Source organism: Schistocerca nitens, chromosome 7, assembly GCF_023898315.1.
Source record: "Schistocerca nitens isolate TAMUIC-IGC-003100 chromosome 7, iqSchNite1.1, whole genome shotgun sequence".
Taxonomy (NCBI): Eukaryota; Metazoa; Arthropoda; class Insecta; order Orthoptera; family Acrididae; genus Schistocerca; species Schistocerca nitens.
This window is the reverse complement of record NC_064620.1, coordinates 358215052-358232868: the sequence shown is the minus strand read 5'-3', so window position 1 is coordinate 358232868 and position 17817 is coordinate 358215052. Positions and strand designations below refer to the sequence as shown.

General features: G+C 39.7%; 1 protein-coding gene across 2 annotated transcripts in view; it reads left to right on the top strand.

Moving 5' to 3' along the window:
- The first annotated feature begins 11565 nt into the window (after nucleotides 1-11565).
- The window catches only part of LOC126194655 (exportin-1), a 131440-nt gene continuing 125188 nt past the window's right edge, over nucleotides 11566-17817 (top strand). The window contains exons 1-2 of one of the 2 annotated variants that reach the window (XM_049932845.1): nucleotides 11566-11784; nucleotides 16887-17012. In XM_049932845.1, the coding sequence (XP_049788802.1) occupies nucleotides 16902-17012 (111 nt within the window). In that variant the 5' untranslated portion in view covers nucleotides 11566-11784; nucleotides 16887-16901. The other variant, XM_049932846.1, reaches the window with a different exon arrangement.

Sequence of the window (17817 nt, the reverse complement as noted above, 5' to 3'; positions counted from 1 at the left end):
ACGGTGCCACTCATGGGAACAGTTTGAACTATGTTTGAAAACAAGCGGGAAGGATGTATCTCCACATTGTAAAACTTTCACGCATGCAGAATGAAAATTGTATTTTTACAAAAATAGTGTGTATTTCTTTTGGAGTGACCCTCGTATATACAACAAATAAATTAGGATGTTGGGTGCAGGTGCTCCCTAAAGTGATGAGATTGGCGCAGTAGAGGAATTGGTGGTGGGCAGCATCAGACTACTCAGATGACTGATAACCCTCTCCACACTCTACCAGAAAAGACAGGCTACTACAAAAAAGTTGTTGTTATTTCTGAGATAAGATTTTAAATACTGAGCAGGTAGAGTACAGTCTAGAGAATAAATCAATTCAATATTTTCCTTACAGTTTGTGTTCCAAGTACATTAGGAAAAAATATCAAAATAATTTCACATGACAATTTCTGAATATAGCTGTCACCATTTCTCAGGTTAGCATTTAAATGTATAATTTTAGTACATATGTTTTAAGGCTGAACAAATAGTATAACATGATTAAAGCTTATCATTTTTTTTTAATATTATGAGGGTAATCCCAAAAGTAAGGCCTCCTATTTTTTTATAAGTACATAGACCTGATTATTTCTACAATGGTGTACATCAGTTTACAGCTTGAACATTTAGCTATTTTTTGACATAATCACCATTTCTGTCGATACATTTTTTTAGACGCTGTGGCAGTTTTTGTATGCCCATGTCATACCAGCTCGCCGCCATGCTGTTCAGAAAGTTATGAACCTCTTCTTTCACCTCGTCGTTGGAGCTGAATCGCTTTCTGGCCAAATGTTCTTTTAACCTAGGGGACAGTTGATAGTCACTGGACACCAAGTCAGAACTATAGGGTGGGTGGGTGATTTTGTTCCACTGAAACTGTTGCAGAACAGCAACGGTTTGTCGAGCGATACCTGGGCGAGCGTTGTCATGGAGAATGTGTAAGTCCTTGCTCAATATTCTTCTTCTCCAGTTCTGAATTGCCCGTTTGAGTTTTTTCAGAGTCTCACAGTACCTGTCAGCATTAATTGTGGTCACAGCGATTCAGCTCTGACGACGAGGTGAAAGAAGAGGTTCATAACTTTCTGAACAGCATGGCGGCGAGCTGGTATGACATGGGCATACAAAAACTGCCACAGCATCTACAAAAATGCATCAACAGAAATGGTGATTATGTCAAAACATAGCTAAATGTTCAAGCTGTAAACTGATGTAAACCGGTGTAGAAATAAACACGTATATATAAAAAATAGGAGACCTTACTTTTGGGATTACCATCATACTAACGTTAAAAATTATGAAGAACCTGTAGTGTGCTGTCCCTTCTCCTTCTCCATCTCCTCAAGATGGTTGCTTCCAATCAATCCGACAGTTGCATTCCGGCCTGAGTCACTAGAGATGGTAGTTTCATGTGTGCATGAGGTGTGTTTGTTTGTGTGAATGAATGTGTGTGTGTTTCCTTTATTGAAGAAGGCTTTGGCTGAAAGCTAAATTGCAACAATCTTTTCGTTCTGCCGGTCTGCAAGTTACCAAAAATGGCTCAAATGGCTCTGAGCACTATGGGACTCAACAGCTGTGGTCATAAGTCCCCTAGAACTTAGAACTTCTTAAACCTAACTAACCTAAGGACATCACACACATCTATGCCCGAGGCAGGATTCGAACCTGCGACCGTAGCAGTCGCGCGGTTCCTGACTGAGCGCCTAGAACCGCTAGACCGCCGCGGCCGGCTGCAAGTTACCATGCCATCTTTGTGGTGAGTAGCAATCTATTCTTTTCCATAATTGTGAGGAAAGGTATATTAGAGATAAGCTGAAATAAACCTACGTACTGATGGTAAAGTTTTCTTTTTACCCAACTGGAAATAATTTTGGAGAGCTCCATTTCCTTTCATTGCAATGTGTTGGACACAGAAATCTGCATCAGCCCTTCTCTACCCCTAGAACCTTCAAAAATATCATTTACTACAGATATCTCAATATTTGAGTTTAAATGCTGTATGTGCTAAGTCTATATTTCTTCATAATAAACCAGAGAAAGTATTGTGGAACTTAAAGCATTTTACAAGACGTTCTACGTATGACAGTGGTATCGCCAGAATGTCTGTATACAGGTGAATTATCCATATTACTAAATGACCATCCCGGAACCCGATACCAGTTGCATGTTGCCTATCTAACAACTTCAAAGCATGAAACAAATTTTATTTTTAATATTTCACGTAATTATTGCCCAGATTTAAAATGCTGTCATAATATATTCACTAAGAGTTAAAAACTTATGTCAAAAGTTTAACATAATAAGACAAATATTTAAATTAGAAACCATGCATTTATCTTGAGGCAATGTACCTGATGTCGCACAAATACCCAGACTCTATTCATCCATTATTTGAGAATAAGAGCACTTAGTGACTTCCAGAAAACTTTAAACTTGATTTAAAACCTTAAAAAAACTTTTTCTCAGTGACACCTTCCCCAAAACGATGAAAGGAAAAAAGTTTATAGCTTACAATGTTTTTGCTGTTTGTACAGTAAAACTTCAGCATCAGACATGGCATTTTAATTTATTTTTTCTGTTCTACCAACTCTGTTTGCAATACAGTTTGCAGACAGTATCGTCATACACCACTGAATGTGCCTGAAAAATTACATCATCGCACAACAAACAGTTCAGAAGATATGACATTATAAACTTTGTGATGCATGAAAAACTTGCCTTTGCTTAAAATGGAACATGAATTACTCAGACTATATTCTTTCATGGTGTCACAATGAGAGCACTTAGCGACTTCCAACAAACTTAAAGCGTAATTTTATATCTTTTCTTAACTTTTGCTTGCTTACATGCTTAACATCAAATATTTAACACACTAACTCATTTGTAAAGTGATCAGATGTTTGAAGCTGTTTTATGTGTGGGTGTTAAGATTCTTTAAAGAACTGGAGGTCCTGCACAGACTGGAGGTATTGGAAAGATGGATCAACAGGAAAAAATGGGTGCTACAAAGAGAAAAGAGAGAGTAGGTTGACAAACCAACTATATTTCTGGAGAAAGAAGTCAATAACAGCCTGCATCATAAAGAAATAAACAACAGTGAAAATTGGAAACATTAGAGACAAACACTTTTAGAACTTAGATTCTCATTTTATAAGACTACCACAACAAGAACAATACAGATAGAAGAAAGAAAAGTCACAATGTGACAACCTGAAGAAGTACTGGGTGATCATAATTAAACCGACAATGTTCAGAGTGATGCAGTGCTGTATACATCACAAAACACTGAAACATCATAGGTGTGTTCATTAATTGGTGCGCTCATGAAATATGCTGAAAAGAATAATAGTTCCACTTTCTACCACTAAGTGAAAATATGGCAGTGTAAGCAGTTAGATTGTGAGACGATTCCTGTTTTGACATGAGTACGCTGTTTGTCACTTGGCAGCGAGGGTTGATTTCTCATGTGAAGTGACTGCTGGTGTAAAGGGTTAAGAATGATGATTTTTTCCACATGAAATGCAAGCAATAGCAGTGCTGCTCTGTGAGAGTATTGCTGACAGAAACAGATGTGAAGGAATATGACCAAGAAATGTGAAGAAGCAGCTGAATTAGGTGGTACAGCAGGGAGAGGGAGGCAACCTAGTCCCATGGCAGTTGTCAAAGAAGTTGTTGTAGCTGTAGCTATATCTGACTGTGCAGTACTTGCCTCAAATTCTGCAGCCAGTACTTGAACTGGGTCACAAGAACTGTCTTTTGCCTGGTCAACAGTTCAAAAAATTTTGTAGTGCATTTTACACTGGTAACCCTATGAGGTTCAGAATGTGCCCAACTGAAGCCCCAGGACAGGCTAGAACACCATGACTGCTAGAACACTGTGACTCCGCACTTTATGGCACTTACAGAAATGGATGACATGGGGCCGGGGAATATTCTTTGGACAGATGAGGCACATTTTACTCTGCACGGTGCCTTGAATGCACAGAACGATCGCAAATGGGGTTCTACTCCACCACATGTTGTGCAGGAACATCCATTGCACTCAACTTACATGAGTATGTGGTGTTGTTTCACAAGCTCCTTCATTCTCGGTCCATTTTCTTCAAGGAGATGACACCTCGTGGGCCTGTTAGGTGTACAGTGACATCTACACATTATAAAGACCTCACTGTGCAACATAAGATATCAGCTTTGCAAGAATAGAACTGTGTCCACAACAATATTTTTATGCAAGATAGGGTGACCCCAAATGTCACTTGCCTGGTGAAAGATTTGCTTTGACAAACCTTCAGTAACAACTGCATCATCTCTAGGCAATTTCAAGATGTGTGACATTCCCGATCCCTTGACCTAAATCCATGTGACTTCTGGTTGTGGGGATATCTGTAAGATCATGACTACAAGGGATGTATCTGGAATTTTCCTGATCTGAAGGATAACATACGACGACATATCATTCTGATTACACTGGATGTGCTCCAAGCAACGTGCCAGGTTATAGATGCAGCATGTTGCTGTGTTGGGAGACCATAAAGAAACAGATCATGTCTACAAGGGATGTATCTGGACTCTTTCTGATCTGAAGGATAGCATATGATGACATATCCCTCTGACCACATCCTAATAACAGTGCCAGAACCAGCATTATAATGTGTTCCATTGTTCCTTCCCTTTCCCTGCACCCACGCCTTATTCTGACTGTTTATAGTGCTTTATTTTCACTTAGTCCAAAAATGGTCCAAATGGCTCTGAGCACTATGGGACTTAACATCTATGGTCATTAGTCCCCTAGAACTTAGAACTACTTAAACCTAACTAACCTAAGGACATCACACAACACCCAGTCATCACGAGGCAGAGAAAATCCCTGACCCCGCCGGGAATCGAACCCGGGCGTGGGAAGTGAGAACGCTACCTCGCGACCACGAGCTGCGGACTTTCACCTAGTGTCAGAAAGTGGAACTATTATTGTTATCATCGTCATCATCATCATTATATTATTTTTCCAGCATACTCTGTGAGCACCAAGTAATGAACATACCTATGATGTTTCAGCATCCTGTGATGTATACAGGCTGCACTGCAGCATTTGGAACATTGTCAATTTAATTATAACCATCTGGTATATGAAGAAAATGCAACACTCAAGGAAATTACAGGAATGTAAGTTTTTATGTGATGAAAGACTTAAATAATGTATAAAAACCTCACTGAAAAGAAAATAATATAAATTAACAAAGAAGTCATAGGATCAGTAGACAAGTTTTTGTTGTCAGTTTTTCTGACTGGAGCCACTGCTTCTCAGTCAAGTAGCTCCTCAATTGGCCTCACAAGGGCTGAGTGCACCCCACTTGCCAACAGCACTTGGCAGACCTGGTGATCAGCCATCTAAGGGCTAGCTAAGCCCAAAAGTGCTTAACTTCAGCGATCTGGCAGGAATCGGCGTTACCACTGCAGCAAGCCATTGGCAAAATAAAATACACAGAAGAATAAAAATACCATGGAGTGCTTTTTGTGAACTAGAGTTTTCAAACTGAAGCTTCCTAGTCAGTGAGTACAACAATTTGAACCATTGTGTTCGTTAGGTCTTGTTAAGAAAGAACATTTCTGGGATATGGAATATGTTGAGGTATACAGTAAAAAGAAAGACAAGCTAATCATAAAAAATTAATATGTACCTTGTTTTAACAATAAATTTTTCCTTTACTGCTTAATGCTATCTAGGAGTATGCCAACCAAATGTAACACAGTAAATTGGAAAGGAAAGTGCTACTTTGAAAAAAAGCTGCTGCTTCCTCGCTCATATGAAATAGCTGCTTTTTATATACTCTTATTGTTGTTGTTGTTGTTGTTGTCATCAGTCCGAAGACTGGTCTGATGCAGTACTCCATGCTCCCAACCCTTCTTTTAGTCAAGCTGTTCCACAAATTTCTTGTCTCTCCAATTCTATTCAGTATCTCTTCATTAGTTACACCATCTAATCTTCACCATTTTTCTGTAGCACTGCATTTCAGAAGCCCCTATTCTCTTCTTGTCTACCTTCAGGAGAGACTTCCTAAGCTTAATATTTTTTAACATTGGTACACTGGTATTTCACAATTTCATTACTACTTCTCTTGCAGTTTTATGATGAACAACACTACTTTCCTTTTAGCTAACAGAACTTTTCAATCCTTGATATTCAGATAATTCATAGAAAGAGTGAAACATATGATATGTTGTTGATTTCTTTTTGAATTGGTAGGGATTTCCAATTTCTTACTTTATATTAAATGGGAGCTTGTTGAATACCTTTGTACCATAGTACGGAGCTCCAATCTGAATACCAGACAAGGAGGCAATGTCTGTATGAAAATAATTGTTGTCTTGTATTGTGATTGTATAGACTGCATTTCAGCTGAAACAGATTTTTGTTTCCAGTGACAAAAACCATTGATAAGTCACTGTACTGGGAAATTCTAAGAACCCTTATAAAGTCTCTGCAAAAATATTCAGTTATTATCTTTACATAATATTCTTCCTGCTCACTTTAGCTGAAAAATACTTCATTTACTTTAGGTGCATTGTCATATAAATGCCCACACAGGGGCTTCTTATGCCCCTGGCAGAACATCTGCGACCAGTGTGTAGTCTGCTCCACATGCTCCAGAAGTGGAGACAGTCACAAATTGAGCATCACCTGTATGCTGTGTGTTATGGAAACGTTACTGCAGACAAATGATAACACACCTACTGACATGCCAATCTCTAGCAGGCACTACCAGGGGTACCGGCCTCCCTCTCAAACAGTGTGACCATAGGCGATGGTGGCACTGCCATTGCATGGACTATGTTGCATTCACATGCATGCATCACATGCACGCTGAGCATCATACGACATCCTTCCCTCCCACTGCTTATAAAGCTGCAGCTCAACCACACCCAAGGAGCAGTATACCAGCTAACACTTCTGTTCATGCCCTGGAATTAACAGTGGTCTCATGTCGTAGCATTCAGAGCTCACATCATCTGCATAACACTAATCCGTCAATTGTCACATACAATGCTGCCCTTCTCGAACTCAATTCCTCAGCAGCCATCACAGTTACCATCATGTCCCATGTCACAATGGATTAATATCATCACCCAGGACATGACAGGCTCTTGGCTATCCCACGTAAACAGATCAGGAGGATCCCTTTCAGTTGTATCATTCAGAAGTCACATTATGTAAGACTTTGTTCTTTCTGTATTGTGACAATAAAGTGTCACGTTCATGCTATTGGAAAGTCACCATTTATTGTGTGCAGCCTACCACTCAGGACACTAAAGTTTGTGAAGAGGATCAAGTTACATCGCTGTAACATCCAGTCTCATCTGCCATCTGGCTGCGGCCATCCTCCATCCGTGCCTGATGCTGCTTCTGTTACTCTGTATGGTACAGCCATGAGTGGCCCTCTTCTCAAAGGCAGCACTGTCCCAGCATAAAGCTGCTGACAGTAATAAAGTCTATATGTTGCAGCAACAAGAGTCATCTGGTGCTGATGTTCTTGCCGGGTACAGCCCTACCTCCAGCTGTGCCTGATGCTGCCCTTCCATTTCACACCTTCGCCAGAAGATACAGCCATGGCTGGCCTTCCTCACGAGAGCCCAGGACGCAATCTCACTGCACTGGACCTCGGTTGCCACCCAGCTGCCACTCCCCCCCCCCCCCCCCCACCTTTCCCAAGAAGATGCAGCCATAGATGGCCTGTCTCATGAAGGTAGCAAACCACATCAGTTGGCATTGAGGTTCCAGTATATGTTCCCTCCTGCCAACCCTGACACTGTTTGCATGCTCTGCATCTTCACATAGAATATGGTGTCATGCTCGGCCACCTCACAGAACAAGAGGACTCATCTGCCACCTTGTTGCTGTCCTCCCCTGGCCATGCCAGACACTGTTCCACACCTATGCCATGAAGATGCAGCTATGGCCAGCCTCCCTTACAAGAATGGTGCACAACATTGGTTGGCTACAAGCATACCCTCAGCATTTCCCATCACAGTAACTCGACCCACCCTTCCTTGCCATGCTCAACGCTACACATCGTTCTTTCACTAAGAAAATGTAGCCATGACCATTGTTCCTAATGAGGGTCATGCAGCACCTTTGTGCCCTCATTACATCTGTGTTCCACATGATGTTGCGCCAGCTCTGTCGCTTCCTCTGATGCTAACACCGCTCCTCTCTTCCATATCTTTCCCAGTGGCATCGGCATGCAATTGATGTCTCTTTTCCACGTCAAGAGGGTGGCGTAGTACTTCATGCCCTCATCATCACAACCGTAATTCTGCATTTTTGTTCTAATTTCAGGCCTCTTCACAGCCATGCCTGGATTGTGCACTCCATCTGCAACAGCTGCTTCACAACTTCAGGTCCAGGGGTCCGGGGACAGCCTCACAGTCCTCACAAGCTATAGACACCCTTGGACGTTCCACATTGCCTGAAGTAGGTACTGCTTCCTGTGGATGCCTTTTGGCATCGTTCTCCTTCATCAGCTCCACTGTCTCCCCTCCTCCCCACCCACACGCAGGGGAAGGACTGAAGGGTCCGCAACCGATGTCAAGAGGCTTTGCCATCTTTTTCCTCAGAGTCAAAGGGATATCATATACCTGGCCACAAACTGGCCTCTGCCTTGTGCTGCTGCCTATAAAGATTTCCTGTGACAGCAAGCAGGCAAAAGTATATTAACTCTAACTTCATCTCACACGTCACACTTAATGGCAGCTTCGCAGCCCATCAGTTGAAGCTCACAATAGCTGTGCCATGTCAATCTGCCAATTGTCACTTTTGGAGCCTTTGTCTGTCTGATGCTGGCCTTCCCCGAACGTTGTACCTCACAGTCATCACAGTTACCATCGCAACCTAGGTCACGATGGGCTGTCATGACCTACGTCACAACAGACTTTTGGCTGTGCCACATTACCAAACCAGGAGAATCCATTTGAGTTGCATCATTCAGAAACTACATTATGTTCACTTTTGTTCTTTCTGTGCTCTGTTAATAAAGTGTCTCTTTCATGCTACTTGAGAACTCATAATTTATTGCCTGCATCCTGCCGATCAGGACATTAAAAGGCACTACCCCATAAGGTTACCACATAAGACAACATGGAGCAACAATGTGCAAAATAAGTCAAATAAGTCAGTTCTCTTGTTTTTAGGTCAACGGCAAAATATGTTGCCCTAAGCTTGTTTACTTTACTTATGTGTTGTGTCCATTTTAACTTCTTATCCAACCGGAGCCCAAGGAATTTTATATATAGTATTCCATTTAGTGTGTGGCCATTAATATCTACTTCTGGTGCTACCAGTGCAATTTTGTTTGTTTGCAACTGCTTAATATGAGTTTTTGTGAGATTAAGACTTAAACTGTTAGCTGTGAACCACTTATAACCACTAGTATAATCTGAATTGTATCTGGTAACATGAGCTGGACTGTTGATTAGTATGCTTGTGTTACCAGCAAACACCTACAGCTTTTGAACCATTCTTTAAGGTCACTGGAAGATCTTTCATGTTCATTAAGAACAAAAGTGAGCCCAGTACTCTCTTGTTGGTCCCCACATGGCATGTTTCCCTAGTCTAGTCAACATTCTGGTCTGAGCTGGCAGAGATGGGAGTCGTGTGTGTGTGTTTTCTTTTCTGAAGAAGGCTTTGGCTGAAGGTAAATGTGCCTGCCTGTAATTCAACATTCATCTCTTTGCTGAGAAGCAATCTCTCCTTTTCCAATAGTGATGATATTCCAACCTGGAGTTTCCATTGTTTGATTCCCCCAGTCTAGGTTAGTTTCAAGCCTGTCAATGTCATGCTTGTTGTCTGTTATGAAGACAAAGACTGCTAAAAGGAAACCATTAATGCCATGACACTCAAGTTTGTCAATTAGAATTTTGTGATCCACACACTTACAGGCTTTGGCAAAGTTGCGACAGGATATTTTTTCTTGTTTCACTCTGCCAGCACTTCATTTGTGAGGTTCAGTGTTGCTCTCTCTCTGTGAACAATCCTTTATGAAAGCCAAACTGTGATGCAGATAACAAGTTCTACTCAGATATGTGTGGCTATACTATCACGGGATCCTTTCTTTTTTTATGAAAAATTTTGAAGACTGGCAAAAGTGAAATAAATGTACAGTTAGAGATGGTTTGCTTATCTCCAGTGTTGTCAGTGGGTGTGCAAAAAACATTAAGAAAACTTACAGTTATTTAGTAACCATTCGCAACAAGCATATTGCAAATTACTAGAGAGAGACAAAAATAGAAAAATTCAGAACATGTTAGAAGCTGAAGTGTAGGCATGGTGAGAAAAAGACCATGAAGACAATGCAATCGAAAGTTGGGAGATGCTATTAACAACTTGGCTGCATGTAGCTGAAATTCATTATGTTTGTAAAAGTCTGTATCAGGTCATTATCCAATACTGGATGTCAATGGTAGCTGACTCCCAACACTAGTAACAGTTCCAACCAAAATTGTGGTCTTCTTGAATTATGCCTCTTCTGCAACTCCAGAATCAAAACCAGCAGACAATTATTCAAATAGCCCCACCATAATCTTGTCACAATTATCTGCGCCACTCTGGTAGCAGTGTTACTATACATCCATTATCCAACAATGTCACTGATCCAGCTGAGAATTATGTTGGTCAACTATACCATTTAATTTTCTCAGTAGAGCTACTGCATGAATCTAAGGCGCTATTCCGTCATCAAATTCACTAACTCTTCTTCAAACTTACTGCGTTTTAATCAGTCTTAAGCTCTAAAAACTAAGCTCTCATGTGCTTACAATAAATATTTGTATTTTTTAACGTCAATTATCATCTGTTCAGGCTTTATAAAGCTTAAGAGGCTGGTATGGTCCTCATCTTAGCCCCCTCTCACCCGGCCATCTCTCCTTTGTGTTAGAAAGTTACAATTATACTGACACTGCATGTCACGAAACAATTCGCTTGCGTCTAAATTATTAATATACCCTAATAATTCGCTTGCGACCGACATTCACAGTCCAGAAAATTTATTACTGTATAGTAAAGCGATCTGTATTACTTTTCAAGCAACATTAATGTACACTCTTAAGTTCTGCTTCTTATATTTGTATTTATGTAAGGACACTTCTCCGCATAAACGATCTGAGTTCTCCAAGAATCATTCGTTGGACTCGAAATCGCTCCATAGCTACTGGTACCAGCACAGGAATACTGGAAGCAGGATAACTGTACATCGTACTTATACCCTGCATCATGGAGTTTATCAAGACAAGATGCGTCACTCATATTCTACAATAAAACATACTTTACTGATGCCAAATTCATTTTCACGCCAAGACATTGATTGCATACACACTCTCGCCCCCGACTTAAAATTTGTGTTTGTCGTACACGTGTGTTCCATGACGTCATTTTGCGACATTCCCTCTGAAAATTACAAGAAAGGTGATTGGATGATGAGACGGCAGCTGGCCAATAGTGTAGAACTTTGTTGCCTGCTGTGGTGCGCAGAGCGCCGCCATCTTGTTATTATTTTCGAAAATCTTTAAGGTTGGGATGCCGTCACGAAGCGTCAGGAATTAATGATAGTCTTTGTTGATAACTACCGATTATAGAAGGCTACAAGACTTGACCGGTCCAAAAATTTGAGAATAGTGTGCAAGATGCGATGAACCAAGTACCATTTATAGGTGTCGATCAGAATTTCCAGAGATCATTAATAAGACACCCAATTCTTGTGTGAGGTGAGCAGTGTGTATGGGTTCGGGATGGAATTTCGTGTGGATCCTCTAGCATAAGAATCCCATAGTATAATGTGGTTATGCGTTAATTATTTCTAGTAGTCAGTACCAAATACGGAAGTCGCCATTTTTGTTTGTGATTACCTCGTGCAGTAAGCGACGGTACTATGGCATACCGCGCGGGAAGATGGGAGTAGTGGTATCAACGGTTGTGTGAATGTAAAGTGTAACCTTGGTTTGTTTATAGAAATTGAAGCAATATCGAAGTTCTGTGATCTCCTTTCCTTGTGTTTACGGACAAAAGTGTGTATGTGCTTATGCAGACGAGTTTCTGACGAAAGGAAAGCGTTGTTAACTTTTTCATCAGAAGATACACAGCAACTTTAACTCAGTTAGGTACAGTATAATTTTACTGTGCGGCATCTTTCTGTTATAGATTCTCATTGTGTTCCGTGTTACAAACAGTACTACAAACTCTTGTTTGTCCTTTGTTCACCAGCATTAAACTGTCATATTTTGAAACGGTGTGAGAAACTGCATTTCTTTTTCGCATATCTAATATGTTTGTGTCGCTGCTCAGGTCTTTGTAACGCACTTTTTTTTATTTTCGTGCATGAGTGCATTATTAGTAGAAGTTTGACTCGTCGCTATGCGGACCTAACAGTATTTCTACTGGTCTTGAATAATGTTTCAATCTGACGCCTGCGCGTATGTATTTCATTAGCGTATTGTGTGAACAATTGGGAGTCTCTGAAGGTATCGTACAGTATAATAATGTCGAATACTAGTTATCACAGTGTTTGGTGCAATCATATCGTTTGCAACTAACAATTGTAAAGTTTAGACCAAGAAGTTGCGTCATAAAGTTTCACTTTGGACAGTATTGTATGCACTGAAGGGTAGATACAGGATTGGCCTATGCCCAGCTATCACCGCCACTGGTAAAATGTAATGTATGCGTATAGACTCACAATTTATTTGATTATGCACTGTGAATGACAAATTATGTTGTTGCAGTCCTAACTCAGCTGCCAGTATGTACTTCCAATTCCAATGAACTATTACTATATATCTCTCTCTGTAGAAATCCAGTGTTTCTTGTCAGAGGAAATTGGAAATTCACATTATATTGCAATTAATGGAAAGTGGTCTGCACCCAGTCAAACAAGATAACTTGATGCTTGTTTTTGTCTCTCAATGAAGGATTTTTCTGAAATGCAAATTTTCGATGTATTACCAGAAGTTCACACATCTAACACGCATAAAATGTACAGTTAGGATCATTATTAATTTGAAAGGCTTGTGTGACATGTTTCTGTAAATACAGTTACTTACATGAAGCAGTTGTGTGTTTTTAGTACTGTATCTCTCCATCTCTGAAGATTAGATGGGTAGATCACATAAGTTATGAGGAGGTATTCAATAGAGTTGGAGAGAAGAGAAATTTGTGGCACAGCTTGACTAGAAGAAGCGATCGGTTGGTAGGGCATACTCTGAGGCATCAAGGGATCACCAATTTAGTATTGGAGGGCAGCGTGGAGGGTAAAAATCGCAGAGGGAGACCAAGAGATGAATACACTAAACAGATTCAGAAGGATGTAGGTTGCAGTAGGTACTGGGAGATTAACCTTGCACAGGAGTAGTAGCATGGAGAGCTGCATCAAACCAGTCTCTGGACTGAGGACCACAACAACAACAACATCTCTCCATCATAACTGCAGCAAAATCAAGATGCTGTTATTATGACTTAATACAAATATAGAAAGTGTCCCTTATTAAACATGAATTGTGATTTCATGCAGTTTAGTGTCTAGATAATGTGTACTCATATTGTGTAATTGAAATACGTCAGTTTGCTGTGTACAAAATTCCTGACACATTCAAATACTTCATTCTTAAGACGTTAGAAGTATGTAATTGGTTTGCAAGTATTTGTTATTAGAGAATCATTACTATGCATGGCTAGTTTTTCTGCCATGTATGCTTTGTAGTATTGCCAGGAAACATTTAAGTCAGTCATAATCTATTTAATTTTCTTTTGTTTGATAGACATTATTCTTATGGACTAGAAAACAAATGTTCCTTATCTCAGATAATTCATGAAACAAAATGCTTCATTTAGCATCAGAGCTGTCTGTCTCTGTGTCATCATGGCATTGATTAATGAGAGGCTGGATCTTCTGAGTGCTCAAAAAAGTCTGAGACAAAACTCAGGTCTAAATTCACATTTTTAAGATGATGAATTATTGCCAAGACATGTACTGTTGCTGTTTGGTAAAGTTGATGCTGCTGGAATAAAAGTATATTAGTGGACAATTATGCTGACTTTTCACTGTGGCAAATCTTATTGCTTAGTGGTATGTATAGTGTATCAGCTTGGATTTGGGTGATCTGGTTCCTAGTTGCGAATTGGTAGAAATAGGTAAAAGTTGATAGGCTTTGTCTGGTGGTCATTTGTTTTTACTTCAGCCAACCTTTCTCAACTGACAACTGGATGAGGTAGCCATTGATGTCTTCTGTGTTACTTTGTATTTTATACTGTTTCCTTTCCTTGTGATAAGCAATGTAGTTACTGCAGTTGAAATTGTCCAACATACAGTTAACACACTTCAGGCTTGGATACTAAATCACCGCAGACATAAAATCCTTGCAATTACGACATGTTGTTGGCTTCTTGTCTTCTTTATTTCAGATTAGTACAATTTGGTGCACAGCAGAGTGCTAGCATTTGGTTGTCTGATCATTGCCAACCTTTGTGATCAGTGTGTGTATATTAGTACTGTGGTTGTCATTATAGAATTGTTATTTCATTGTGTATGCTGATTTTTTTATGGTAAAATTAGTGTTGAAGTAATTTCTTCTTCATTGAACATGTCAATAGCTACAGAGTTTTTATTATTGGCTACATGATACATACATTTAAGCTGTCATTGCCTCTGTCTGTCAGTTCTCCTATAATAGAAGCTTTAATAAAATGGGAAAAAAGCATAGTTTATAGTTATTCAATCTGTATACAAAATGCAATGTTGTCATATAGATTCTCGTGTACTCATTTGTCACCTGTCTATTCATTTTTAAGTAACCATTGAGACATACTTGAAAACACAGAGTAGCCATCATAAAATACAATGATTCAGACAAAAGGACCTTGTCCTATTTCAAAATCACCTGCTTGAATTCTTCTGTATTGTTCCATCACATTATAACCCTTTTGCTAGAATGCCGCCTCTTCTTCAGTGGCATCTCTGACAGAACTCAAGTGGTGGCATTGTCCCTGCCAGGTGACTTTATTTTATGATTACTACTTTCCATTTTGAGGTATATCTGGTTGGTAGTGTAAACAGACAGCCAGGTGGTGAGGGTCTGACCTCCAAATCACAGCTAAGTGTGTTAACATTGGAGTTTTTTGTGTAGTATGCTGAATAATAAGAGTTCACTGATTCACTATGTGGGATCAGTAAGGTGGATAACATTAAAATTAAAAGCATAGATATAATAGCTGTATTACCTGATAGGGGTCGCACTCTTTCCCTTAATACTGCTCAACTACATGTCAGTTCATGTGTGGATGGTGGCTTTCTTTTTCCGTCAACTGCTATCCTCCCTTTCCCCTTTTATAATTGGTCACAAAAGCTTGTATTTACTCTTAATTCTATATACAGGGTGGCAGTTCTTGAACTATATGAAAAAAAGGCAAATTAGTTACAAACTATGGTGTTCACGAATTTTATTCAACATGTAAACGCCACTACAGATACTGTGATTTAGGTTTTGACGTTTCATATGGCTGCCATCATTGGCAATGATGTGATTCAGACAAATAGCGAAATTCTGTCTGACCCACTGAAGTGTTGGAACTTCGATGCTGTTGATGACCCACTGAATGTCTGTTTTCAGCCCAAGAATGGTTTCGGGGTTATTGCTGTACATCTTGTCTTTATTATAACTGCCGGCCACGGTGGTCAAGGGGTTCTATGTGCTTGAGTCCGGAACCACGCGACTTCTACGGTCGCAGGTTCGAATCCTGCCTCGAGCATGGATGTGTGTGATGTCTTTAGGTTAGTTAGGTTTGTAGTTCTAAGTTCTAGGGGACTGATGATCTCAGATATTGAGTCCCATAGTGCTCAGAGTCATTTGAACCATTTTTTTAATATAACCCCGCAAAAAAGAAATTGTATGTGTTGAGATTAGAACAACATGGCAGCCAATTGAGGCCCATGCAAGTGGCCTCTGTGTACCCCAGAGCCAGAATACTGTCCCCAAAGTGCTCCTACAGGACATCGAACACTCTCCTGCTTCATGGGGTAGAGATCGTCTTTCATGGACTGCATGTTGTCAAAAACAGGGCCACTTTGGATTATGGGGATGAAATCATCTTCCAAAACCTTCACATTCTGTCTGGTAGTCATTGTGCCATCAAGGAATATTGCACCGATTATTCTGTGACTGAACATTGCACACCACACAGTCACCCATTGAGGGTGAAGAGACTTCTCAATTGTGAAATGCAGATTCTCAGTTTTCCAAACATGCCAATTTTGTTTATTGATGAACTCGTCCAAATAAAAGTAGGCTTCGTCGCTAGACCAAACCATATGTGTGCATACTAGTTCCCATCATGCCTTGCAAAATGTCCCAAAGCAAACTGTTCAGAAATTACAACCTTTTTATTTCATGTAGTTTGATGTTTGTCACCCTATATACCACAGTAACTCCACTGAAATTACTGTGCTTGGTACTGATTGTTGTATCATTAAAGTGTTGTAATGGTACTTCTTTACACCATTTCAGATTAAGAAAAATGGGAAAGGATGTAGATATGGTGTGATTTTTATAATATTAGACCCTGTTTTTCTCCTAAAAATGAGAATATATATTCATTAATGTGTAATTGGTTTTTGTTTTGCATGTTGATGTTCATGTTCCTCAGGCTTATGCAGTCTCTCTCTCAGAAGTTATTTAATTCAAGTTTAAGGAACTTTATCAGCTATTGCTGCGTGTGTGTGTGTGTGTGTGTGTGTGTGTGTGTGTGTGTTAAATTGGTAGCAGATACTAGCTGCAACTTTTGTTCATGATTTGATGTATCTTTTTCTTTTTTTTCCCAGACTTCGTGAATAAAAATGGCAACATTGTCAGAACAGGCATCCAAGCTTTTGGATTTCAACCAAAAGCTAGATATTACGCTGCTTGATAACATTGTTGGTTGTATGTACAGCGGATTTGGGGATCAGGTATGTAAATATCATGCACAAACATAAATGTACTGCGTGATGTTTCTAGATCAGTTATATTGGTGCTGAAATGAGTAGGCCTACATCAAACATAGGTTTTAACGGCTTCAGTGCAAGTGTGTGCTTAGTGCGGCTTGGTAACTTGTTTCCTTGGGTATGGGAAAGGCTCATTCCATGTCAAATAAACAAATGAAAATATGATTTCAAACTGACCCTCTCGGATTTATTTGAAATTAAATATGCATGCAGTATTCATGTATAGGGTCATTCCAAGTTAAGTGGCCTATTTTTAGATAAGCTCCCCCCTCAACACTCTTCAATCTTGATGAAATTTTTACAGGATGTACATATAGACCTTAAATGAAGCACTTTCAAATTACAACTACGTAAGTAGTATGGTTGGGCCACTAGCCACCTTTTTGTATAGGCTAGTTTTTTTTGACGGTGCCACTTAAATGAATAAATCAACAGCTTTGTATTACCACTGCTTAGTATCTAAGAGACCTGTCATGCTGAAACTTCATGAACCTGTTCAACTTTTTGGGTACAGTAGCTCAGGTGTAGAACTAAAGATCAAATTATGGTAAATTCATCAAAATGTGCTATGAAAGTGGCTTGTAATTCTTCTCGCAACAAATTGTGAGTGTTTTATCGGCTTGTATCTACTGAAAGATTAACTTTCTGAAGCTGATTCTGTACTCATTTGCAGCCTGTAAGCATGTCAAAAAAGCTCTGGCACTTAGATTGCTCAAATAATCTAAGTTCAAAGTAGAGTCAAAAATTTAATCATCAATTTTTGCTCATA